General features: G+C 48.1%; 1 protein-coding gene across 46 annotated transcripts in view; it reads right to left on the bottom strand.

Annotated features, from left to right (window-relative positions):
* LOC144772242 (uncharacterized) overlaps positions 1–26,489 on the bottom strand; it is a 507,669-nt gene that overhangs the window by 73,823 nt on the left and 407,357 nt on the right. For 45 of the 46 annotated variants that reach the window (XM_078656425.1, XM_078656418.1, XM_078656426.1 and 42 more), the window contains one exon: positions 18,773–18,829. The exons of the other annotated variant lie outside the window; for it this stretch is intronic. In XM_078656425.1, the coding sequence (XP_078512551.1) occupies positions 18,773–18,829 (57 nt within the window). The remainder of the gene's footprint in view (positions 1–18,772; positions 18,830–26,489) is intronic. 46 annotated transcript variants of the gene reach the window in all.

The following is a 26,489-nucleotide window of genomic DNA, read 5'->3' as shown; positions in this document are numbered from 1 at the left end:
CTAGCGGGGCAGAGCAGGAGGCGACCTAGACAGTGAGTCGAATACTTAAAACTAAGCAAAGGGACCAACGTCCCTCGCTTACGAGTGGTTAGTAGCCTCAGACTCCCCAACAGGAGGATTCCCCGACGCAGGTCCACTGCTTAGCGTCGAGAGTCTACGTTGCCGGGAACCCAAAGTCCCCGCCGACGATGATAGCCTCACCACGGAACGAGGCCTGGAACAAGACCCAGGCGTCGAGCGCCAGCATGACTTCGACATCACTACGACGTCACCATCACTACGACATTGACCAACACCACGACGTCAAAACGCCACTACGGTGTTGAACACATTTATAATTGGGCGTCGCTGCACTTTGAAGTCGAGCAGCACTGTACTGAGAAGCCAAGCATCCCTCGACGTCAAGCATCACTGCTCTGTAAAGCCTAGCTCCTCGACGTCCAGCGCTCCTCAACGTCGAGCATTGCTGCTCCTCGGCGTCGAGCATTGCTACTCTTTGACGTCGAGCCTTGCTGCACTCTTCGAAGTCGAGCCTTGCTGTACTCTTCGACGTCGAGCCTTGCTGCACTCCTCGACGTCAAGCATGCTGTACTCCTTGACGTCAAGCATGCTGTACTCCTTGACGTCAAGCATGCTGTACTCCTCGACGTCGAGCATTGGTGCTCCTCGACGTCGAGCTCCTCCTCGACGTCATGCACTTAGTCGTCGACTATGACTTCGAGCCTCACGTCGACGTCTAACATGACAACAACGTCGAGGTCCTCCAGTTCCACTCCTAGACGTCGACCTTTAACGTTGCGTCGACCGGAGTCCTGGGTTGACGGAGAGCATACCTGCTTTCGACTTCGCCATCCTCGAAGCTGACCGGAACCGCGTCATTCTCCAGACGCGTTCCTACAAGGGGAAACCCCCGAGGTGACCTAATGGGACCCGGTAGAGGACCTACCCTCTCCTTACCCAGAGGCTGAGGAAGATGCCCTCAAACTTCCCTGCTCCAAACCTGGTAGCAGAGGCCTCCTGGAAAAGATTTGATAGAGAAGACGGGTGTCAAAGACATAAGACACAGGCAAGCACCGAAAACAAACTCTGTGAGCTTCAGCTTTTGGTCTTTATTTCAACTGCAGTCAAAGCACTTGTCAGAACGAAACAGCATAAAGACAAGAAGACTGCAGAAATTCTGCCACAAAAACACAGCAGAATGTAGATAAATGCCAAAGACGTCGAGTGAAGCTGCAAAAATCCCAAAATAATCACTAAAAGTGAATAAAAAACTCAAAAAATGAAGAGCTAATGCTCCAGGGTCCTGCTAGCAGGAGCCGGAAAAAAGAACTGAAAGTAAATGGACTTTGGCTGTGCTTCATGGGATACCGAGGGTCTCTGGAGAGTTCCTTAAAGGCACGGTATCCCTTTTCTAGACACATAATGGCAGCCTATGGGGGCTTGTCTGTCCAACCCTTCCTCTCTATCATTACAAGGATTTTGGTGAAGGGGAGTTTTTTCCAGGAGCGAAAACTTGGTAAAATGTGTACAATCTGACATTTTGGGCTATCCTTTCCACTGATTGGATGACGTGGTGGCCATTGTAGCCTTTATAAGTGTTAGGCTGCATTATTTGTCTTGGTTTTCTCTTGAGTGTCTATGCAGGACTGCAAAGAAGACAGCTTAAGAGATTATTTTTGATTGCTCCGGGGTCCACACACATGGGCGGGACTATTCACTAGGGGCCAGATGTAGGTAGCCAAATACCGGTCGGTAACGGCCGAATTCGGCCGTTACCGACCGGTATTTGGCTACCGAGATGTAGGAGGACAGAAACTGGGCAAATCGGTAATTTTACCGATTCTGTAAATATACCGGTCGGCAAATTTACCGACCGGTATTTTTACAGAATCGGTAAAATTGATATGTAGGTGGGACTCTTATGAGTCCCACAAGGCCTAAGAAATCGGTATTTTACCATCAAATTCAATTTGATGGTGAAATACCGATTGAGGTGTGCATGCACATGTGTGCATGCACACCTGTGCCATATGACAGGCAGACCTGCCCTTTGGGCAGGTATGCCTGCCACATGGCCCCCGTACCCTTTTTGGGGGTGCTAGAGGGTGTCAAAGTGACACCCCCTGCACCCTTGTCAAAGTCGGTATTTACCGATTCGGTAAATACCGACCGGTAATGCCCCATTCATTCCTATGGGCTTCAAAGCCCATAGGAATGAATGGAGCATTACCGGTCGGTATTTACCGAATCGGTAAATACCGACTTTTAAAGGTTCGGTAAATCCACATCTGGATTTACCTACATCTCGGTACTTCTATTTTACCGATTCATAAATACCGAATCTGTAAAATTCGGTATTTATGAGTCGGTAAAATAGAATTACCTACATCTGGCCCTAGATTATGACTATACACAGAGATCCCCTACTACAGAACCACTTATTTACTACCCATAGAGTTTATTGGTCCCCAGCAAAGCTCTCCACAATCACTGGTAACACCTATATTTGCCATTGGTGCATGTTAGTAGCAGCTGATGATATACATTTGTTTATGTCATGTTCAATATTAGTACCATTTTAGAACTCGATATGTGACTTTGTGGGAGATTATCAGGAAACAAATTAAAGAAAGCCCTAGTGTAATCTTCTTTGGAATTACCTTAGATCAAGAAGTGCAAATCACAACTGTTGAATCAAAGTTCTTGTTTTATGTAGTTCTTTTGGAATCGTGTGAGATATGCAGGATATAGAATTCGGAAAATCCTCCATCCTTTTCTGATTGTCTTAGAAATGTTACTTATACAGCTGAATTGGACATGGCATGCGATCCAAGAATTGGAGAGAAAATTTCGGCTCCGTTGGTAAGGTTGAGAGAGAAGGAAACTTGAGACCTATGATTATGCCTCCTACACTGTTGGCCATGTTATCTCCTATCCTTGGGCAGTCTCAGTTTGTAAAGGAGATTGAAGTGGAAACAGTAGTATGCTTGCGGGCAAACACTCTTCCTTTTCCTCTTATGGTCTACGGTCCGTTTCCTTTTGTAAGACCTAGAGGGTTTAGTGTATAACCCAGCAAGAAATACGGCAAAATGAGGACACAAACCCCCCCCCAAAAAACAATGATGCTGGCTGGGTGAATGAAGGAGTGCATGGGTACTGACAGGAAGATGGGTGGGCTGCATGGGCAGTGCACAGGGAATTGTAGCAGTGCATGAGTTAGTGCCGGAGTCATTGCAGAAGTACATGAGTAGTGACTGGATCATTAGAGTGCTACAAGGAGAGTGAATGGTGATTTCATAAGTGCTTGGGTTTGGCGGAGTGATTGGATGAGTACATGATGCTGGATGGGTGATTGGAGGAGTGCATGGGTAGTGCTTAGGGGATTGTAGCAGTGCATGATTTACTGTATGGGTCATTGCATGAGTACATGGGTGTGAAATGATGATTAGAGTACTGCAAGGAGAGTGCATGGTGATTTTATAAGTGCATGGGTTTTGGCGGAGTGTTTGGATAAGTACATGGTGCTGAATGGGTGATTGGAGTAGTGCATGCGTAGTAACATGGAGATGGCCGGTATGCATGAGTGGTTCTCAGGGGATTGTAGCAGTGCATGCGTTAGTGTCAGGGTCCTTCCATGAGTCTATGTGTAGTGACTGGATGATTAGAGTGCTGCAAGGAGAGTGCATGGTGATCTTATAACTCCTTGGGGTTTGGCAGTGATTGGAGAAGTACATGGTGCTGGCTGGGTGATTGGAGGGGTGCATGGGCGTGGGAGGGACAGGCTGCCCGAGCAGGAAGACTTACCCGATGCAGATATTTCGAACCTCACAGCCGAGCGCTGGCAGGAGATGCATAGGGGAGGCGCTCAAAGGGTTAACCCTTTGGCCTTCCCTAAACAGGTGACCTCCCGATCGGTTCCGTCAGAAAGCCAATCAGCAGCCCTGGACCGCCTAGAAGAGGGCGGTCCACACGAGGAGCCAGAGATCCACCAGGAAGAAGACAGGCAGTTGAGGAGAGAGAGGGAAGTCAGGCAGAGGACGGAGACGCCGCGTCATGACGAGAGCACGACGCAGGGAGCCGCAGCAGAATCAGAAGCCCTGCTGCGAGACTAGGAGGGAGAGAACACCGACGACAAGTCGACGGAGGCGTGGTGGACCCCTTAGGAGAGCTGGAACATCAGTGCCGCAACTCAGGAGAGTTGTGGCCACCGCGGTGAGTAATCGTTAAGCGGGAGGGGGGTGAGTACAGGTCTAGATAGCCTAAGTATGTAATGAGGCACAGGGCTGTCAAAACGAAAGAAAACAGCAAACAACGAAAGCAGCAGACAACCAGAAAAGAGAATCTGTTGGGATTTCGGCTTTATTTTTTTTTGTTTTGTTTTATTGATTTTTTTTGCCACAGAACATCCTCGAGAGAAAAGAGAAAAAGAGGGGTGCGGGGGGGGGGGGGGGGGGGGGGGGGAGCTCTTTTATCATCAGCCTACCAAACGGCATTGATTTCTGTTACCAGATACATTTTTAGGTCTCGACCTGCCAATGCGCTTGCGCATTGCAGCTGTCGAGACATATAGAGGTGCAACAGGAATGCTTACCAAGAGGGCTTTGGCAGGCGGATTACGCACAGTGCATGTGCTCCGTGCGTACGCTTGCCATTTGCTCCCCGAGCCTCGGCATCAAACTTCAAAGGAATCCCTTCCGCTCCCTCGCACCTGCTAGGTGTCCTTATCTCTTCAGACACTCACTTAGCGTCTACGCGTGTCTCCCCAGCTCCTCACAGTGCCATATGTCCTCAGCGCCTCACACTGCCTTTCAATATGTCCCGTGCGCCTCATGCTATCCGTGTGCCCCCCCAGCTCCTCACACCCGGCTCCTCGTGTCCATGCGGCCCCTCAGTGCCTACCCCTGTGCCTCCGGTTCCTCACAGTGTGTGTCCGCGCGACCCATGGCCTCCATTATTGTACTTCTCTCCCTGTGCACTGTGTTGCTCTTGGTCGTGTGCTTCTCTCAACACCTTTCCATGTTGCTTTTGTGTATACCGCCTCATCTTTCTTGCCAGTGTGCGTGCTTCTCCTCGCCTGCTCCACGCTGCTCTTTCGCATGTTGCCTCTTCTACCCACGTCATTTTGAAGAAGTGCACATGTGAGGTGCTGGCGGCCACGTTATAGTTTTATAATTTTTTTAATTTTAAATTCTTTATCTACGAGAATGTATAAACCACTGGCAATGGGTTACCTAGAAAGACCTAACGGCTTCACCATTGTTTGTTTCATTATCTTTAGATGGTTGTGTGATATACAGTACCGTGTGGTCTGGTTTACCTAACCAACGGCTGCTCATGGCTTGTTTTTGAGGTTTTGCATACTTGAATATTGACAACAGATAAGGTTCTCTAAACTCATTTCCATGCCTGCTGTGCACTGCTGGCTACTCAGCCAGAGTTGTATTTGTGTTCAATCCATATCCTGTACGCCTGTCGCCTATTGCCATGTTAGCCTCCTATTGAAGTAAGGGTTCAGCGTGAAAACATAATGACAAAAATTCTATTTTCCAGAGTGTCCATTAAAGTAGCAGCTTTCAAGTAAATACATAGTCATCAAGGAAATGGATACGTGTACTTAATTTGTTAAACCAGTCAAACTCAACTCTGTTAATAGTAAGATTAGGTGGACGTTAATCTTTTTGTAGAAAGGTAGTTAATTAAGAAACAGATTTTGTTAAACCGTTTTAAAGGTTCCGTTTATTAAAAGATAATTTTTGCAGTATGTTTCTCATGTTCTACTCAGTGGGTTCCACACTCCTGTCCTAACATCAGGCGTCTGTTCACCACAAATGAAGAGGTCTCCTCGGCTGTATTCATGAACACTCGTCCAGCATTTGAATGTCTTGCCTACCAGGCAGTGCTAGCTGTCTGGGGATGAAGACCTCTCTCCCTTACACACTCTCTCTCTTACAGACTCTCTCACACACACACACACACCCTCTCTCTATCTCTCACACACACACTCTCTATCTCTCACACACACACTCTCTCTCTCTCACACATACACTCTCTCTCCGACTACACCCTCCAACTCCAGCCTCCAACTCCAGCCTCCAACTCCAGCCTCCAACTCCACCTGCCAACTCCACCTGCCAACTCCACCTGCCAACTCCACCTGCCAACTCCACCTGCCAACTCCACCTGCCAACTCCACCTGCCAACTCCACCCGCCAACTCCACCCGCCAACTCCACCCTCCAACTCCACCCTCCAACTCCACCCTCCAACTCCACCCTCCAACTCCACCCTCCAACTCCACCCTCCAACTCCACCCTCCAACTCCACCCTCCAACTCCACCCTCCAACTCCAAACCATTGTTGTTTGTAATATCAATACATGTAAGTCACATAAATACAACCCATATTGCATTACCACTGCTATAGGTGTCACATTTGCAAAAGTTATAACTATTAGCGTTGTAAATGACAAAGCAATTAATTTCACTATTTTTCACAACAAAACACTAAAATAAAACTGGTCATTTACAATAGCAATAGCTCAAGCTTTCCAAATGAGAAACATATTGCATTGCATTTTAACTCCCTGTTAACTTCTGCTGATCTGATGCTCACTTTCACCACACCTCCTTCTCTAACTCCCTATTCTATTCTCCTGTGCTGATCTGCTGCTCTCAAACACCCCGCCTCCTTCTTTAACTCCCTGTTCATTTTTCCTGTGCAAATCTGCTGTTCTCTTGCAACCGCCTCCTTCTTTAACTCCCTGTTCTCTTCTCTTCTCCTGTGCCGATCTGCTGCTCTCTTCCAACCCAACTCCTTCTTTAACTCTCTGTTCTCTTCTCTTCTCCTGTGCTGATCTGCTGCTCTCTTCCAACCGCCTCATTCTCTAACTCCTTGTTGCCTTCTCCTGTGATAATCTTTTTGCTCTCTTCCATCCGCCTCCTTCTCTAACTCCCTTTTCTCTTCTCCGGTACTGTTCTCTTTCACCCCGCCTCCTTCTCTAACTCCGTTCTCTTCTCCTCTACTGATCTGCTGTTTTTCTACACCACCTCCTTCTGTAACTCCCTGCTCTCTTCTCCTGTGCTGATCTGCTATTCTACCCCGCCTCCTTCTTTAACTCACTGTTCTCTTCTGCTGTGCTAATCTGCTGCTCTCTTCCACCTCACCTCCTTCTCCAACTCCCTGTTCTCTTCTCTTCTCCTGTGCTGATCTGCCGCTCTCTTCCACCCCACCTCCTTCTTTAACTCCCTGTACTCTTTTGCTGTGCTGATTTGATGCACTCTTCCACCCACCTCCTTCTCTAATTCCGTTCTCTTCTATTCTCCCGTACTAATCTACTGCTCTATTACACAGCCTCATTCTCCAACTCCCTGTTCTCTTCTCTACTCCTGTGCCGATCTGCTGTTCTCTTCCACCCTCCTCCTTCTTTAACTCCCTGTTCTCTTCTCCTGTGCTGATCTGCTATTCTCTTCCGCCCACCTCCTTCTTTAACTCCCTGTTAATTTCTCCTGTGCTGATCTGCTGCTCTCTTCCACACGCCTCCTTCTTTAACTCCCTGTTCTCTTCGCCTGTGCTAATCTGCTGTTCTCTTCCACCCGCCACCTTATTTAACTCCGTTCTCTTCTCCTGTGCTAATCTGCTGCTCTCTTCCACCCGCATCTTTCTCTAACGCGCTGTTGTCTTCTCCTGTGCCGATCTGCTGTTCTCTTCCACCCGCATCCTTCTTTAACTCCATGTTCTCTTCTCCTGTGATAATCTTTAAGCTCTCTTCCATCCGCCTACTTCTCTAACTCCCTTTTCTCTTCTCCTGTGCTAAACTGCTGTTCTCTTTCACCCCGCCCCCTTCTCTAACTCACTGTTCTCTTCTCCTATGCAAATATGTTGTTCTCTTCCACCCGCTTCCTTACTTAACTCCCTGTTCTTTTCTCATGTGCTGATCTGCTCCTCTCTTCTACCCACCTCCTTCTTTAACTCCCTGTTCTCTTCTCTTGTGCTGATCTGCTGCTCTCTAAAACCTGCCTCCTTCTTTAACTCCCTGTTCTCTTCTCCTGTGCTGATCTGCTGCTCTCTTCCACCCGCTTCCTTATTTAACTCCATGTTCTCTTCACCTGAGCTGATCTGCTGCTCTCAAACACCCCGCCTCCTTCTTTAACTCTGTTCTCTTCTCCCGTGCTGATCTGCTGTTCCCTTCCACCGCCTAATGCTCTAACTCCCTGTTCTCTTCTCCTGTGCTGATCTGCTGCTCTCTTCCACATACATCCTTCTGTAACCGCACACACACATACATACAACCACGCACACACACACATACAGCACACATACAACCACACACAACCAAACACATCTATCGCCCTCACTCTATCTATCTATCGCCCTCACTCTATCTATCTATCGCCCTCACTCTATCTATCTATCTATCGCCCTCACTCTATCTATCTATCTATCGCCCTCACTCTATCTATCTATCTATCGCCCTCACTCTATCTATCTATCTATCGCCCTCACTCTATCTATCTATCTATCGCCCTCACTCTATCTATCTATCTATCGCCCTCACTCTATCTATCTATCTATCGCCCTCACTCTATCTATCTATCTATCGCCCTCACTCTATCTATCTATCTATCGCCCTCACTCTATCTATCTATCGCCCTCACTCTATCTATCGCCCTCACTCCATCTATCTATCTATCGCCCTCGCTCCATCTATCTATCTATCGCCCTCGCTCCATCTATCTATCTATCGCCCTCGCTCTATCTTTCTATCTATCGCCCTCACTCTATCTATGGCCCTCACTCTATCTATGGCCCTCACTCTATCTATGGCCCTCACTCTATCTATGGCCCTCACTCTATCTATCTATGGCCCTCACTCTATCTATCTATGGCCCTCACTCTATCTATCTATGGCCCTCACTCTATCTATCTATGGCCCTCACTCTATCTATCTATGGCCCTCACTCTATCTATCTATGGCCCTCACTCTATCTATCTATGGCCCTCACTCTATCTATCTATGGCCCTCACTCTATCTATCTATGGCCCTCACTCTATCTATCTATGGCCCTCACTCTATCTATCTATGGCCCTCACTCTATCTATCTATGGCCCTCACTCTATCTATCTATGGCCCTCACTCTATCTATCTATGGCCCTCACTCTATCTATCTATGGCCCTCACTCTATCTATCTATGGCCCTCACTCTATCTATCTATGGCCCTCACTCTATCTATCTATGGCCCTCACTCTATCTATCTATGGCCCTCACTCTATCTATCTATGGCCCTCACTCTATCTATCTATGGCCCTCACTCTATCTATCTATGGCCCTCACTCTATCTATCTATGGCCCTCACTCTATCTATCTATGGCCCTCACTCTATCTATCTATGGCCCTCACTCTATCTATCTATGGCCCTCACTCTATCTATCTATGGCCCTCACTCTATCTATCTATGGCCCTCACTCTATCTATCTATGGCCCTCACTCTATCTATCTATGGCCCTCACTCTATCTATCTATGGCCCTCACTCTATCTATCTATGGCCCTCACTCTATCTATCTATGGCCCTCACTCTATCTATCTATGGCCCTCACTCTATCTATCTATGGCCCTCACTCTATCTATCTATGGCCCTCACTCTATCTATCTATGGCCCTCACTCTATCTATCTATGGCCCTCACTCTATCTATCTATGGCCCTCACTCTATCTATCTATGGCCCTCACTCTATCTATCTATGGCCCTCACTCTATCTATCTATGGCCCTCACTCTATCTATCTATGGCCCTCACTCTATCTATCTATGGCCCTCACTCTATCTATCTATGGCCCTCACTCTATCTATCTATGGCCCTCACTCTATCTATCTATGGCCCTCACTCTATCTATCTATGGCCCTCACTCTATCTATCTATGGCCCTCACTCTATCTATCTATGGCCCTCACTCTATCTATCTATGGCCCTCACTCTATCTATCTATGGCCCTCACTCTATCTATCTATGGCCCTCACTCTATCTATCTATGGCCCTCACTCTATCTATCTATGGCCCTCACTCTATCTATCTATGGCCCTCACTCTATCTATCTATGGCCCTCACTCTATCTATCTATGGCCCTCACTCTATCTATCTATGGCCCTCACTCTATCTATCTATGGCTCTCACTCTATCTACCGCCCTCACTCTATCTACCGCCCTCACTCTATCTACCGCCCTCACTCTATCTACCGCCCTCACTCTATCTACCGCCCTCACTCTATCTACCGCCCTCACTCTATCTACCGCCCTCACTCTATCTACCGCCCTCACTCTATCTACCGCCCTCACTCTATCTACCGCCCTCACTCTATCTACCGCCCTCACTCTATCTACCGCCCTCACTCTATCTACCGCCCTCACTCTATCTACCGCCCTCACTCTATCTACCGCCCTCACTCTATCTACCGCCCTCACTCTATCTACCGCCCTCACTCTATCTACCGCCCTCACTCTATCTACCGCCCTCACTCTATCTACCGCCCTCACTCTATCTACCGCCCTCACTCTATCTACCGCCCTCACTCTATCTACCGCCCTCACTCTATCTACCGCCCTCACTCTATCTACCGCCCTCACTCTATCTACCGCCCTCACTCTATCTACCGCCCTCACTCTATCTACCGCCCTCACTCTATCTACCGCCCTCACTCTATCTACCGCCCTCACTCTATCTACCGCCCTCACTCTATCTACCGCCCTCACTCTATCTACCGCCCTCACTCTATCTATCGCCCTCACTCTATCTATCGCCCTCACTCTATCTATCGCCCTCACTCTATCTATCGCCCTCACTCTATCTATCGCCCTCACTCTATCTATCGCCCTCACTCTATCTATCGCCCTCACTCTATCTATCGCCCTCACTCTATCTATCGCCCTCACTCTATTGTCATATAGATATGCTTTGCCTTCACACTGTGTTAAGTTAGCATGAGCTTATTAGGAGTTTAAAAGCCATTTTACCTTTCTGCTGCTTCTGCACACGGCACATATTGTTATTAGAGCTTTGATCCTAGTAGAATATTTTGCTTTCACACGAGAATAATATGTTTTGCTATTTGTATCAGCTTTGCTTGGTAAGCTATGTCTGTACAGTGAGTGCCGCGGCCTTCAAGGTTAGTTCAACACAGTGGTTGTTGTGAGGTCTGATCTTCGCACGTTCTAGACATAACACATATGCAGCTGCGGCCAACTTTGGCTTTTGGCGCGTTTTAATACAGCACTGCGCAGAGCATGCTACACACTTGATGAATCTTCGCATGCAGAGAGCTGTCGTAGGTCAAGTCAAGTCAAGTCAAATAATTTATATAGCGCGCTACATACCCAGAGGGTCTCAAGGCGCTTGAGGAAGGGTGGGGAATTACTTGTCGAATATCCAGGTTTTAAGTTGCTTTCTGAATGCTAGGTGGTTCTGAGTGAGGCGAAGGTGAATGGGGAGTGAGTTCCAGGTTTTAGCTGCCAGGTAGGAGAAGGATCTGCCTCCCATGGTGGTTTTGTTGATGCGGGGTACGGCAGCAAGGGCTTGGTTGGAGGAGCGTAGCTGGCGGGAGGGGGTGTAGAAGGAAAGTCGTGTGTTGAGGCATTCGGATCCGAGTTCGTAAAGTGCTTTGTGTGCGTGGGTTAAGAGTCGGAATGTTATTCTCTTATTGACGGGGAGCCAGTGGAGGTTTTTCAGGTGACTAGAAATGTGGTCTTTACGCGGGATGTCTAGTATGAGTCTGGCTGAAGCGTTCTGGATGCGTTGGAGTTTTTTCTGAAGTTTTGCGGTGGTACCGGCGTATAGGGTGTTACCGTAATCCAGGCGGCTCGTGACTAGTGCGTGGGTGACAGTTTTTCTAGTTTCAGTGGGGATCCAGCGAAATGTTTTTTTGAGCATGCGAAGAATGTTGAAGCACAATGATGAAACGGCGTTGACTTGTCTGTTCATCGAGAGTGCGGAGTCCAGGATGATGCCCAGGTTCTGTGCGTGGTCCGTCGGGGTGGGTGCTTTTCCAAGGGCCTTTGGCCACCAAGAGTCATCCCAGGCGGAAGGGGAGGTGCCTAAGATGAGGACTTCTGTTTTGTCTGAGTTCAGTTTCAGACGGCTGTGTTTCATCCACTCGGCTACTTCTTTCATTCCTTCATGTAGGTTGGTTTTGGCGGTGTTCGGGTCTTTGGTGAGTGAGAGGATCAGTTGGGTGTCATCAGCGTAGGAGATGATGTTGAGGTTGTGTTGGCGTGCGATGGTTGCGAGGGGGCTCATGTATACGTTGAAGAGAGTGGGGCTGAGTGAAGATCCTTGAGGCACGCCGCAAATGACTTCAGTGGCTTCTGACTTGAATGGTGGAAGGCGGACTCTCTGAGTTCTTCTGGTAAGGAACGAGGTGATCCAATCCAGTGCTTTTCCTTGGATACCGATGTTTCTGAGGCGTTGTAACAGGGTGCTATGACAGACTGTGTCGAAGGCTGCGGAGAGGTCAAGGAGGATGAGGGCGACTGTGTCTCCATTGTCCAGTAGGGTTCGGATGTCGTCTGTTGCTGCGATGAGTGCGGTCTCAGTGCTGTGTTTTGCTCGGAAGCCGGACTGTGAGTAGTCGAGGGATTTGTTGGTTTCGAGGAAGGCGGCGAGCTGGCTGTTGACGGCTTTCTCGATGACTTTGGCCGGGAATGGTAGGAGCGAGATGGGGCGGTAGTTTTTGAGTTCGGTGGGGTCAGCTGTGGGTTTTTTCAGAAGGGCGCTGAGTTCGGCGTGTTTCCAACTTTCCGGGAAGGTGGCAGAGTTGAGGGAGCAGTTGATGACGTCTCGGAGGTGTGGTGCTATGATGGAGTCAGCTTTGTTGAAGATATGGTGAGGGGATGGGTCTGTGGGGTATCCTGAGTGGATGGAGTTCATCAGGCGGATGGTGTCCTCAGTGGAGATTGGGTTCCAATCAGTAAGGATGTTCAAGGGGGGTGAGGGTACGGCAGAAGGTTGGGTGGGTTGGTCTCCGTGTTGGTTGTCGAAGCTGTTGTGGATGTCTGCGATTTTGTTGTGGAAGAACGAGGCAAGGGAGTCGCAGAGGGTTTTAGAGGGAGTGATGTCGTTGGAGTTGGCTGAGGGGTTGGTAAATTCTTTGACGATGTTGAATAATTCCTTGCTGTTGTGGGCGTTGTTGTCTAGACGGTTTTTAAGTGCAGCTTTCTTGGCAGTCCGGATCAGTTGGTGGTGTGCGCGGGTGGCGTTTTTGAGGGCGTCCTTGGTGTTGGTGTTTGGGTCTTTTTTCCAGGCCTTCACAAGGGAGCGACAGAGTTTCTTGGATATCTTAAGATCATCGTTGAACCAGGGAGCGTTTTTGCTGCTTCGTTTGATTTTACGTTTTTTCAAGGGTGCTAGGTTGTCAGCGCTATTCGTTAGCCATTGAGTGAGGTTAGTGGCTGCTTGGTTGGCGTTCGAAGAGTGGGCCGGGGGATTTTGAAGAAGCGATGAGATCTGGTCGATGGTGATTTTGTTCCAGTTTCTTTGCAAAGTGGGTTGAGGAAGGTTGTGGGTTGTGGTCTTTTTGTAGACAAAGTGAACACAGCTGTGGTCCGTCCAATGGAGAGCTGTGGTGTGACTGAAGGAGATATGTTTGCTGGAGGTGAAGATGGGGTCGAGTGTGTGGCCTGCGTAGTGAGTGGGGGTGTTAACAAGTTGTTTGAGTCCGAGGTTGGCCAGATTGTCCAGAAGGGTGGTGGTGTTGTTGTCGTTGCTCTTTTCCAGGTGAAAATTGAGGTCTCCCAGTAGTATGTAGTCCTCGGAGGGGAGGGCATGTGGGGTGATAAAGTCAGTGATGTCTTCACTGAATTGTGCACGGGGTCCTGGTGGCCTGTAGAGAAGGGTACCTCGGAGTGTGGTCTTGGGGTCGGTGTGGATCTGGAAGTGAAGGTGCTCGGCGCTAGCGAGGTTGGCGTCTGAGCTGGTTGAAATGCGGATGGAATTCTTATGGACGATTGCGAAGCCTCCTCCTGTTTGTTTGATGCGGTCTTTGCGGATGATCTTGTAGCCTTCCGGGATGGCAATGGTGATGTCTGGGGCTGAGGATGCGTTCATCCATGTTTCTGTTAGGAAGGCGACGTCCGGAGAGATGGTGTCTAGTAGATTCCAAAGGTCGATGGCGTGTCTGTGGACCGATCGGGTGTTGAGCAGGATGCATTTTAGGTGGTTGGGGTCAGATCTCTGTTTGGTGTACGTGGATGAGGAGTTGGTCTTGGTGCCGTCATGCTTGCAGGAGATGCATGTGAAGGGTCCATGGGTGTGTCCAGGAGCGGCTTGGGCGCAGTTGGGGAGTCGGCCTGGGTTAAGGGCTAAGAGGGTGGAGGCGTCGTAAGTGATGCGGGTGGTGTTGGTGGTACGGGGGCCAGGGGGTCTGGCGCTGGGCGCGGGCTTGGCGCGGATGGGCGCAGACGGGCTTACCTTTGGCGCACCTTCGGCGCGCATGGGGCGCGACTGCTGCGCGTGAACGCTGCGCGTCAGCAGTAGCGACAAGTGAATAGTGAGGGGGGCGAGGTGGGGTCAGCTGGGAGGCGGGAGCGTGTTGGGGGGACGGGCTCGGACGGCACAACAAAATGGCAGCAATGAAAACAAAAGCAATCAGGGTGAGGTTGGGGCGAGCAATGGAGCGCAATGTTAAAATAAGCAACCAGCAGCAGTGAGCAAGCGCTACGATCTTCAGCAGCAGTCAATTAAAATTGCACGCTAACAGATCACCAAGCCCAACGGTCGAGCGCTCTGATCAAATGAAACCCCAAATAAGACTCAAAACAGTTGCAAGGCACAGAGCCCAGGCAGCAATGGAGATATGTACAGAAGTTAGCGCGATCAGCACAGCATCAGTGTAAATAGCGCTACGATACCAGATACCAGGTGAGAGGGAGTGAGGGGAGCGACCGCTTCTGCACGGGACAGGACGGTCACAGCTTGCAGCGAGGTAGGGATCAGCCTGTATACTCCGTGGGAGGTGGGGTCAGCTGGGAGGCGGGAGCGTGTTGGGGGGACGGGCTCGGACGGCACAACAACAAAATGGCAGCAATGAAAACAAAAGCAATCAGGGTGAGGTTAGGGCGAGCAATGGAGCGCTATGTTAAAATTAAGCAACCAGCAGCAGTGAGCAAGCGCTACGATCTTCAGCAGCAGTCAATTAAAATTGCACGCTAACAGATCACCAAGCCCAACGGTCGAGCGCTCTGATCAAATGAAACCCCAAATAAGACTCAAAACAGTTGCAAGGCACAGAGCCCAGGCAGCAATGGAGATATGTACAGAAGTTAGCGCGATCAGCACAGCAGCAATGTAAATAGCGCTACGATACCAGATACCAGGTGAGAGGGAGTGAGGGGAGCGACCGCTTCTGCACGGGACAGGACGGTCACAGCTTGCAGCGAGGTAGGGATCAGCCTGTATACTCCGTGGGAGGTGGGGTCAGCTGGGAGGCGGGAGCGTGTTGGGGGGACGGGCTCGGACGGCACAACAACAAAATGGCAGCAATGAAAACAAAAGCAATCAGGGTGAGGTTGGGGCGAGCAATGGAGCGCTATGTTAAAATTAAGCAACCAGCAGCAGTGAGCAAGCGCTACGATCTTCAGCAGCAGTCAATTAAAATTGCACGCTAACAGATCACCAAGCCCAACGGTCGAGCGCTCTGATCAAATGAAACCCCAAATAAGACTCAAAACAGTTGCAAGGCACAGAGCCCAGGCAGCAATGGAGATATGTACAGAAGTTAGCGCGATCAGCACAGCAGCAGTGTAAATAGCGCTACGATACCAGATACCAGGTGAGAGGGAGTGAGGGGAGCGACCGCTTCTGCACGGGACAGGACGGTCACAGCTTGCAGCGAGGTAGGGATCAGCCTGTATACTCCGTGGGAGGTGGGGTCAGCTGGGAGGCGGGAGCGTGTTGGGGGGACGGGCTCGGACGGCACAACAACAAAATGGCAGCAATGAAAACAAAAGCAATCAGGGTGAGGTTGGGGCGAGCAATGGAGCGCTATGTTAAAATTAAGCAACCAGCAGCAGTGAGCAAGTGCTACGATCTTCAGCAGCAGTCAATTAAAATTGCACGCTAACAGATCACCAAGCCCAACGGTCGAGCGCTCTGATCAAATGAAACCCCAAATAAGACTCAAAACAGTTGCAAGGCACAGAGCCCAGGCAGCAATGGAGATATGTACAGAAGTTAGCGCGATCAGCACAGCAGCAGTGTAAATAGCGCTACGATACCAGATACCAGGTGAGAGGGAGTGAGGGGAGCGACCGCTTCTGCACGGGACAGGACGGTCACAGCTTGCAGCGAGGTAGGGATCCGCCTGTATACTCCGTGGGAGGTGGGGTCAGCTGGGAGGCGGGAGCGTGTTGGGGGGACGGGCTCGGACGGCACAACAACAAAATGGCAGCAATGAAAACAAAAGCAATCAGGGTGAGGTTGGGGCGAGCAATGGAGCGCTATGTTAAAATTAAGCAACCAGCAGCAGTGAGCAAGCGCTACGATCTTCAGCAGCAGTCAATTAAAATTGCACGCTAACAGATCACCAAGCCCAACGGTCGAGCGCTCTGATCAAATGAAACCCCAAATAAGACTCAAAACAGTTGCAAGGCACAGAGCCCAGGCAGCAATGGAGATATGTACAGAAGTTAGCGCGATCAGCACAGCAGCAGTGTAAATAGCGCTACGATACCAGATACCAGGTGAGAGGGAGTGAGGGGAGCGACCGCTTCTGCACGGGACAGGACGGTCACAGCTTGCAGCGAGGTAGGGATCAGCCTGTATACTCCGTGGGAGGTGGGGTCAGCTGGGAGGCGGGAGCGTGTTGGGGGGACGGGCTCGGACGGCACAACAACAAAATGGCAGCAATGAAAACAAAAGCAATCAGGGTGAGGTTGGGGCGAGCAATGGAGCGCTATGTTAAAATTAAGCAACCAGCAGCAGTGAGCAAGCGCTACGATCTTCAGCAGCAGTCAATTAAAATTACACGCTAACAGATCACCAAGCCCAACGGTCGAGCGCTCTGATCAAATGAAACCCCAAATAAGACTCAAAACAGTTGCAAGGCACAGAGCCCAGACAGCAATGGAGATATGTACAGAAGTTAGCGCGATCAGCACAGCAGCAGTGTAAATAGCGCTACGATACCAGATACCAGGTGAGAGGGAGTGAGGGGAGCGACCGCTTCTGCACGGGACAGGACGGTCACCTGTCGTAGGAGATGATGTGATCCCTCTCCACTAAGACCAAGAGGTATGGGGCCGCCCTGCTAAAACCCAAAGAGACCTTCTTTAGAAATAATACAATATACAAGCAAGGGAGGGTAAGGCTTAGGTGCCATTTAGCCTTTTTTCCCTTCAGCATTTTAACATGCTTTCTCCCTTTGATTTTTATGGACTAGTAACTATGTTGATAACTTTGTTACTTATAATATGTTTGCTTGTATTAGCTAAGACACTGCGCTTGAGAACACTGCATTAGAAATAAACCTTTCAAATGTACACGTGTCTTCATTTAATCCTCGTTCTGGATTGGTATGTTGGCATAACGAAAGAGTGTTCATGTGTTCCACGTTACCTGAGGTGTTCTAAGTCCATGTTCTGGGTTGTCTAAACATTGGGAGTTTGTAAGAACCAATGAGACACTGATTGCTAGTCTGGTAGGGGATTTTGGGTAATAAGGTGAGTTTTGGCACACCCTAATTCACTAAGGTTCCAAGTCTCTATGCACAGTTCTGTGTGAGAGCAGGATCCCTGTGACACTATCGCCCTCACTCTATCTATCGCCCTCACTCTATAGATCTATCGCCCTCACTCTATAGATCTATCGCCCTCACTCTATAGATCTATCGCCCTCACTCTTTCTATCGCCCTCACTCTTTCTATCGCACCACAACAGCATCACTCAGGGGCACCATAGCATCACCCAGGGGTACCACAACATCACTATGCGCTACCACAGCATCACTGAACGCCACAGCATCACTTGTCGCCACCACATCACTCAGCGCCACCACAGCATCAATCTGTGCAACCATTCAACAACAACTGGTTCAAATATGTTCTCTCAATGTTTCAAGCTTTATTACAAATGTCACAAAAAGATGTTAATATTTCCCTTCTGTTCTTGGATTTTCATCACAATAAAATACACTGAACATAATCTTCACACAAGTTATTTACAAAAGTTTAAGCTATTGCCATTATAAATAACAATAACTTTTATTTAAGTATTAATTATTAAAAAAATTAAAAGCCATTGTTATTTGTAATATCAATACATCTAAGTCACGTAAATACAACACATATTGCATTACAAATGCTACAGGTGTCACATTTGCATAAGTTAAAACTATTAGCGTTGTAAATGACAAAGCTATTAATTTAGCTATTTTCAAAACCAACACAAATACAAAATGTGTCATTTACAATACCAATAGCTCAAACTTTCCTAATGCGAGACCTTTTGCATTGCAAATGCTTGTTTATTTTGAAGGTGTTAGTGGCAAAGTGTTTCTGTGAACGAAAGGTAGTTGTAACACAGATAGAGAGGGCCAAGAAGCATCCAGGAGATAAAAGAACCCTCAGTGGGCGCCACAATAATACAGACATATTTTTTTATTTTTACTTTCTTACCTCTTCTTCCACCCTTAACCTCACCCCTCCCACTATAAGAGTAATACAAACCTTATCACGTATTCGGTGTGGTGAAGGCCTATCTTAAAAAGGTTTCACATTGCCTTTGGTTACTCACCATCATCTCTCCTTTCTTCCGAGCCACCTGGGGAAAGTCCTTCTCCCGCCTGAGAACCTGCGAAGAAAAGAAAAATCACAGTGCGAACAACTAGACCAAGTGGGTCATTGTCTATGGAGAAAAATGTGGATCATTATTAGCCTGGAAGGAGAAGGCAGATAGGGCTAGAAACACAATTCGGGAGTTAACCAGAAGAGAATCTGGTGAGGTATTGAATGTTAACTCAGATATATGTGGAAAGGCCCATAGCTTTATGAGAGATCTATACAGAGATGATATTCAACCTGGCCAAGAAGATATAAAGGAGTGGCTGTGGTTGACGACACTTCCAGGGTTAACCATAGAGCAACAGAAAGCTTTAGAAGGAGAGATTAAGGATGAGGAGATAAGAGCTCAGTGTAAGGAAATGGTTAAGGGAAAGGCTGCTGGACCGGATGGTCTACCAATCGAGGTCTTTCTCTGTATGATTGACACAGTAACTCCTATTTTACAATTCTTATTTAATGAGGTATATATACGTGGGAAGAAGGTCCCTAATTCTTGGTCAGAGGTTACAGTCACTTTGATTTTGAAACCAAATAAGGATCCACAGAAAGTGAACTCCTATATACCGATATCCTTATTGAATGCGGATAAGATCTTTTCCGGAATCATAGCATCTCTGGTAGCTAAGGTAATACATGAGGTTATCCATCCTAACCAAAGAGGCTTTATAGCGGGAGGCAGTTGAATGAATTAACTTTTCAGTTGTTGGGAGCCATGGATATTGCGGAGGCTCTGAAACTACCTTTGACTTTAGTGGCTGTGGATGCAGGCAAAGCTTTTGATCAGGTATATTGGCCCTACCTGTGGGAGGCCTTGTTAAGTTTTGGTTTTCCACAGAATATGGTAAGGGTGGTGCGAAATGTATACAGTGGTCCTAACGCCAGGGTTTTGATAAATGGGGGGCTGTCAGACTGGTTTGAAATTTTCAGAGGGACAAGGCAGGATGTCCCCTGTCCCCACTTTTTTTTAATATATATATATCGAGCCACTAGCTAATCTGATAAGGGTAGACACAGCTATTCTCTCCTTTAAATCACAGGATCTGGAAGTTAAATTAGCACTATATGCAGATGATTTGTTGCTGTATACGAGAAACTCGCAAGAGGCAATTCCCAATCTGATGATGAAGGCAGAGAGGTTTGGCCTAATTTCTGGGTATAAAGTAAACACGGGAAAAACCGAGATTATGGATTGGAATCAGGGTATGTGGTGAAAACTCATATGGTATTTGGGGGTGTTAATAACTCAGAAAATGGATGGTTTTACAACAGTAAATTGAAGGAAAGTTAGTCAGTATATAATTGGACAACTCTCAAAATGAGAGACCTACCTTTGAATATCTATGGAAGGGTAAACTGTACAACAATCATTACACTTCCAAAGGAGACATTTTTTAAACAATTTTTAACAACTCTTTTTATTGACAGATCGCACAAAAGACGCAGCACTCCGTACCCCGGAGGGACTGCAAACAAGCATTTCTTATCATAAGCCGCGATCTATACCGCATCTTAGAACATAACCCCTGACCCCCCACCCACCTACCCCTTCCGCCAACACCCCCCCCCCCCGGATCCCCCCTCCCCCTGGCACCATGTCATTTCAGTCCTGTAGAGAAAAGAAGAAGGTTACATACATAAAGCAATGTGTACTATGTCGCCCCCATGACCCCATCACATCAGCCTCTCGGTGTCCCTTGACAGCGCTGGCGGTTCCAGCCATATACCTCTGTAGTTCGCCCATCGTTTCCATATATTGTAATGTTTCCTAGGGCAGCCCCTGGCTTCAAAAACTGTTTGGGAGTGGAAGAGGAGCGGTTGTTGTTATTACCTCTGCCTCTTCCCTTGTTATTATTGCCTCTGTATCCTCCTCTAAAGTAGCCTTTGTTAGAGGAGGTCTGTGTGTGCGTTTTGAAAGATGATGTTGTATCTGCACCCGTTTGCTTAGAGCCTCCTCTATAAAAGAAGCGGCGAAAAGAACTTCTAGTCTGTGTGGATTGTAATGCACCCATAGACTTAGCTGTGTCTGTGTCTTTTTTCATCTTTTCTAGTGTGTTGTCTACTTCTGGCCCGAACAATTGGTTCTGATTGAAGGGCTGGTTCAAGATGGTAGTCTGTACTTCTGTCTTAAACCCTGAAATGCGTAGCCACGCATGTCGTCTGAGTATAACACTAGTATTGACTGCTCTGGATGCTGTATCAGCTACATCTGGTGCACATTTAATTGAGGCATTGGATATTAATTTGCCTTCTTGTATGAGCTCTGTTGCCTGATCTTTGTATTGATCTGGGAGGTGCTCCATCAGTTTTTCTAATTGATCATAATTAGGGCTCCCGGTTTTATGGTATTTATTTTATTGCCATTTCCGTCTGTATTTATCCATATTTATTTTTGGGGCATTTTATCTGTATTTATCCACATTTATTTTTCCCACAAGTAAAAGACGACGCTGCAGCTAGTATTTTTCCACGTTTATGTAAATTGACAATGCACACATGCACTTGTTTGTTATTGGTCAACACAATACATTCATCTGATAACTTTGCCATTCGCAGAATGTCCCAAATACGCCTAAAAGTGCTTTCAAAACCCATTTGTCTCAGAGCCCTGCAGTTTCTGCATCGGCACAGAGTGCCACATCCTCTCACACACTGAACACCATACTGCCCCACTGGGAGAAACTCACACTGCCTTCATCTACAACCCAATTGTGCTGCGCTATAAACACCTAGAAGCAACTCAATTTAAATTATGCACTAGACAAGAGTAATATGCTGCCGGAAAAAGCATGTCTGTATGTGCCCAGCACTGCGTTCTAAACTGCACGTTATCATTTTTGAAGTGGGAAAAACTAATATCATTGCAAGGCCCACAGTGAAGATATTTGAGCAGGAGGGGAGGGGAGCAGGCCGAGTTCACGCGGTGACAGCTCTGCACTTCCTTCCAGAGCTGGGGCGTTGGGGGCGCACCGAAAACGTAAGCAAAAAACCTCCCCCCTTGGACAGAGGGAAGCTAGCCTTAAAGGCAATCAATGAGAGGTGCGAACGGGGCTGATTTTACTGTCCCTCCGACTTAAGTCTGTACAGACGTGTCAAGTTGAATTGTTAAAAGCGTGATTGATGCTGTATCACACCAGAAGGGAGACGGGAGGGGGGATCTAGCACCAGGCCCGACTGGAGCAAGCCCCAATTCATAGTTCACATTCAAACATTCTTAAATATACAGCGAATGGAAAGTCCTGTTATCGTCAAAATGTAATCCTGCTGTTATTTAAAATAAGTCACACTATTGGGCATCATAGTTTAGGACTGTGCCTTTTCTAACATTGAAATCTATAATATTTCACTACTCTACCCATACATTGTATTGAAGGCATTGACAAAAATACAGTTAGTGGGTGCTTGTTAAGGCTTTATTTATTTGGACTGCGCTAAAGTTGGTATAGTAACAAGCACATCATGTGCCCTAGTTCATGCTGATAACTTTACAAACAGCCCGTGCCCCGATGCACTCAGCAATCAATTTTCCGAAGGCTTTCGGCCTTTGGGGGCTTTGGGGGCTCTGAGCTCTGACTCTGCTCCACACTGACTTTTCCCACACAGGAACTGGATGAAACTTTCTTTGTTAAAAACACCCGAGTACTTCACTGGTCTTTAAAAGACCATTCACTTTTAACGAGGCCTTGTTTTTTGAATGGCTTTTTCTCACCCCATAAATACTGATAACACCAATCCAGAGGCGATACTTACTCTGTGAGCAATCACCATACCTGTTTTCCAACTCTCTGCTGGAGCAGGGCAGTGCCACAAAATGTGCTAGTATTTTCCCGTTTTTACATATAAATACAGACAAAGGAAAACTTGTTTTCCGTCTGTATTTATATGTAAAAATCCGTTTAAACGGAAAACCGGGAGCCCTAATCATAATGAGCCCTGTCATAGCGTGAGAGCAGGGCTTGTGTATTTGCTATGCGCCATATATTTGTGGCCTGCGCAGCTATTCGTTTCCCTGACGCATCAATAACTTTAGATTTTTTTGTCAGGCGGGGGCGTGTAGGAAGGTGGATATCTGACTATGGTTACCCCCAACTTTTTGCCTAGTGTTTTGCTGGTTTTCGACCTAGTTGGCCTGGGATCCTGCTATTCAGGACCCCAGACTAATTGCTCTCTCTGTAAAATGGACTCCATATACCTTAGGTACAGACCTAATTGGATACTGGGCCACCTTATCAGTCCCTGTACAGTGTACCTTAGGTACCCAGGGCATAGGTGTACCCAGGGCATACCAGGGGCTGCAGCATGTATTATGCCACCCCTGGCTGGCCATTCAAAACTGACACAACTGGCTGCTAAGACAGCTGAGGCAAGGTGGTGTAATCACCCTTTGCTGTAGATATAGTATACCTATATCTAACCCTAAAATGGACACATATACTCCTATCAGTCACTCCTATGGCAGGCCTTATCAATACTGAAGGCAGAGTGCTTGGAATTATGTGAGATGGTGCTCTGGCATGAGCTGAGCCCGTCTGCAGCTTGCGGAACCAAGTCCTAATAGCTGTTCCATGATAACGCTATACCATATACTCTTAAGTGCATTATAATCCTCGCGGTTGAATGCTAACTTTGGTATAGCATTATCAAAACATGTCGAGTAAGGTGTCATACAAATTGGAATACTACCCCCTCGCCAATTCTGGCGACGGCATTCCACCCTTTTAGAGGGACACGACATGCATGTAACTGTGAACCCCGGTTTATTTATTTATTTATTTGCGGGTTTGTATAGCGCTTGATTCAACTCCCGGAGGAGTATCTCTGCGCTTTAGCAGCCACAACGGTAAGATGTATAGTAGTTTAGCTAGATTGGATGATTAGAGTTGGAACAGATGGGTTTTAAGTTGTTTCCTAAATCGTAGGTGTTCTGAGCATTGTCTGAGGGCTCTAGGGAGACTGTTCCAAAGAGAGGGTCCAGCCACAGACAGTGCCTTACCACCGTGTCTAGCCTTCTTAGTCCGAGGGACACATAGCAAATCCTGGTCACTGGACCTGAGGGAGCGTGTAGGAACGTAGGGGATGAATTTGTTTTTTAGGTATTTCGGGCCCTGAACCGTTAAGGCATTTATGAATAATGCAGCAAGTTTTGAATTTGGTTCTCTGTTTTATGGGCAACCAATGAAGTTTTGCCAATAGAGGTTTGGAAGGGGTTCGGGTAGGGGCGTTAAGGACTAATCGAGCTGCAGTGTTTTGAACCACTTGGAGTTTTGCTAGAACTCCTTCGTTAGCGGTCAGAAACAGGCCATTGCAGTAGTCTATGCGACTTAAAACAAGAGCCTGCACCAGTGTTTTTCTGACTGAGTCGGGAAGCAGAGGGAATACTTTCCGTAAGAGCCCAATTACGTGGAAGCGTGAACCCACAACGTAGTTGCTATGCTGCTTTAATGAGAGTTCCTGATCTAGTCTGACTCCTATATTTTTTACAACCTGCTTTGGCTCCGGGACTGGACCAAGATCTTGTGGCCACCAGTCCGGAGTCCATGGCAGTTTTGCTTCTCCAAACAACATGACTTCGGTCTTACCGACATTGCATTGAAGATAGTTGGTGGACATCCAATGCGCCAAAGCCTTCATACCCTGGGAAAAGGAGTTCTTGACCTCGGGGGTGAGATGTTTAAAAGGGAAGAGGAGCTGGGTATCGTCGGCGTAGGACACCGGAATAAAGCCATACGTTCTCATGATGCTGGCCAGGTTAAAGTTAACTCGAGCCTTGGCATCACAAAATGGATGCTGCCACCACAGACACAAGTCTGACCTCCTGCTGCTGGGAGTCCTTCCAGCGAGGGAGGCTTGGACAAAGGGTTTCCTGCCTTGGGAGGTGCTAGCACCACCCCAGACAGGATTTTGTGTATTGGGTAGGACAGGCTTGAAAGGAATGAGACATGCCTGGGGCACACAAGGTGTCCTGTGCATACACCGGTTCAAACCAGTTGCTGGGGCATCCCTGCCCCAGCTCTGGCGCGAAACCGGACAAAGGATAGGGGGTGTAACCACCCCCCTTCCTGGTCCCACCCATAGGAGGGACCTAGTCGTAGTACAGCCCCCTTTAGCAGAATAAAGGTAGGAGCTGGTCCCATTCCAAATTAGATTATCCTGAACAACTTTACAAGAAGAAACTCTGGACTTCGACGTTCTGCTCCACAGAAGACTGAAGAATCTCCCTTGTGGGCAAGGAGTGTCCACCCTGCAACTGCAGGCACCATCAAGCGTCCAGCGGCTTCACTTTGTCGTCTTCCCTCGAGGATCCAGACTTCAGAGCCCGACGAGACCCGGATTCCCAGACCTCTCCGACCTCAACTCACATCTGCAGCACAGCTGAGATCCGTGGGTGCGACGAGACACGTGGGACCGGCCATCTTGGAGAAACTGCACTTCGCTTCCAGCACGACTTCCGAGGTGAACTCGACCAAGTGCTTTGGGGATTGAGAAGCCCCAGCCCCGAGCAGCTCCTGCACCGAAGATCAGCCCTCCAGCATCCACGAGATCTGCGTGGGGCCCTTCTGCCTGTTTGCTGCTCGACGCGTTGTCTGGTCACTTGCCGGCTGACTAGTGACCTCCTAGACGACGATCTTTGAAAACTACACTGCTGGTCTGGTTGCTCCAGACTGGCCCTTGCTCCCTTCCAAAAGAGGAGCACCCTGGACCCTCCTGGTCCACTCCAGACTCCGTTTCCACTCACCGTGTGGGTTGCCTTTGCCAAGGCCTGTTGACTCCAAATCCGGATCCGACACCGCCGACAGCGAGAGCCTGCGTGGGACAGCTTGTGCCTCCATCCTGGTCGTCGAAGACACCTTCGGGTCCGCGTGGCTGCAGAGACAAGCGTCCACTCTTCACCTGATCGCGACGACAGCATCTGGTTCCCTCCTGGTTCCACTCCGGTCACTGGCTAGTGACTTTGAACACTGTCCCCTCTGCTTTCAGGTCCTCTTCTTCCTCGATCCACCCGTGGATCGCACCGGACATCTTCCTCCTGGTCGCCTGGAGCATCTTTCCTTCCAGGCTCCATAGACTTCAACGCAGAAACCCGACACGACTCCACACCTATGCACCCGCAGCCCGTGGCTGAGGTAACAAGAGCATTTCGGTGCTCAAGGGTAGATTAACTCTCCTAGTGTCCAGATTCACAGTCATTTTAGTCCTATCTAGTCAGGATTGTCCGAACTCACCTTTTTCTTGAACTGTACTGTTCATTGACGTTGTTACGCATCTCGCGTGTGAGTTCACACTCTGCACCCGCGTCCCGTGGGCCTCCTATTACTTACCTAAAGTTAGGATAGCGTAGTCCCAGCGAACCTACAGCCTCTGGACAGCTCCATTCCTTCTATCGATTTCCTTATACCATTTACTTAGTATATGGTTTGTCGTGCCCCTAGGGCACCATTGTAATTTTGTGCAACTTATCATATTTTTCCTAGGAGATTGTCATGTGCTTAGCCCTCTGACCTCATAAAGAGTTCACAGGTGTTTGTTATTAATAAATATACTGTTTATTTTCATAACAACCTGTGTGGTGTCCTTTCATCTGGTATTCAAGGGGTTGTGTGGTAAAACAGCTGGCTTCACATGCCAAAAGAGTTTAGCCTAAGACTGCTTTGTCCATGCTACCATTAGGATAG

The sequence above is a fragment of the Lissotriton helveticus genome, chromosome 8 (assembly GCF_964261635.1).
Source record: "Lissotriton helveticus chromosome 8, aLisHel1.1, whole genome shotgun sequence".
In the NCBI taxonomy this organism is placed as follows: Eukaryota; Metazoa; Chordata; class Amphibia; order Caudata; family Salamandridae; genus Lissotriton; species Lissotriton helveticus.
Note: the sequence above shows the minus strand (reverse complement) of the source record. Positions and strands in the feature narration are given on the sequence as shown.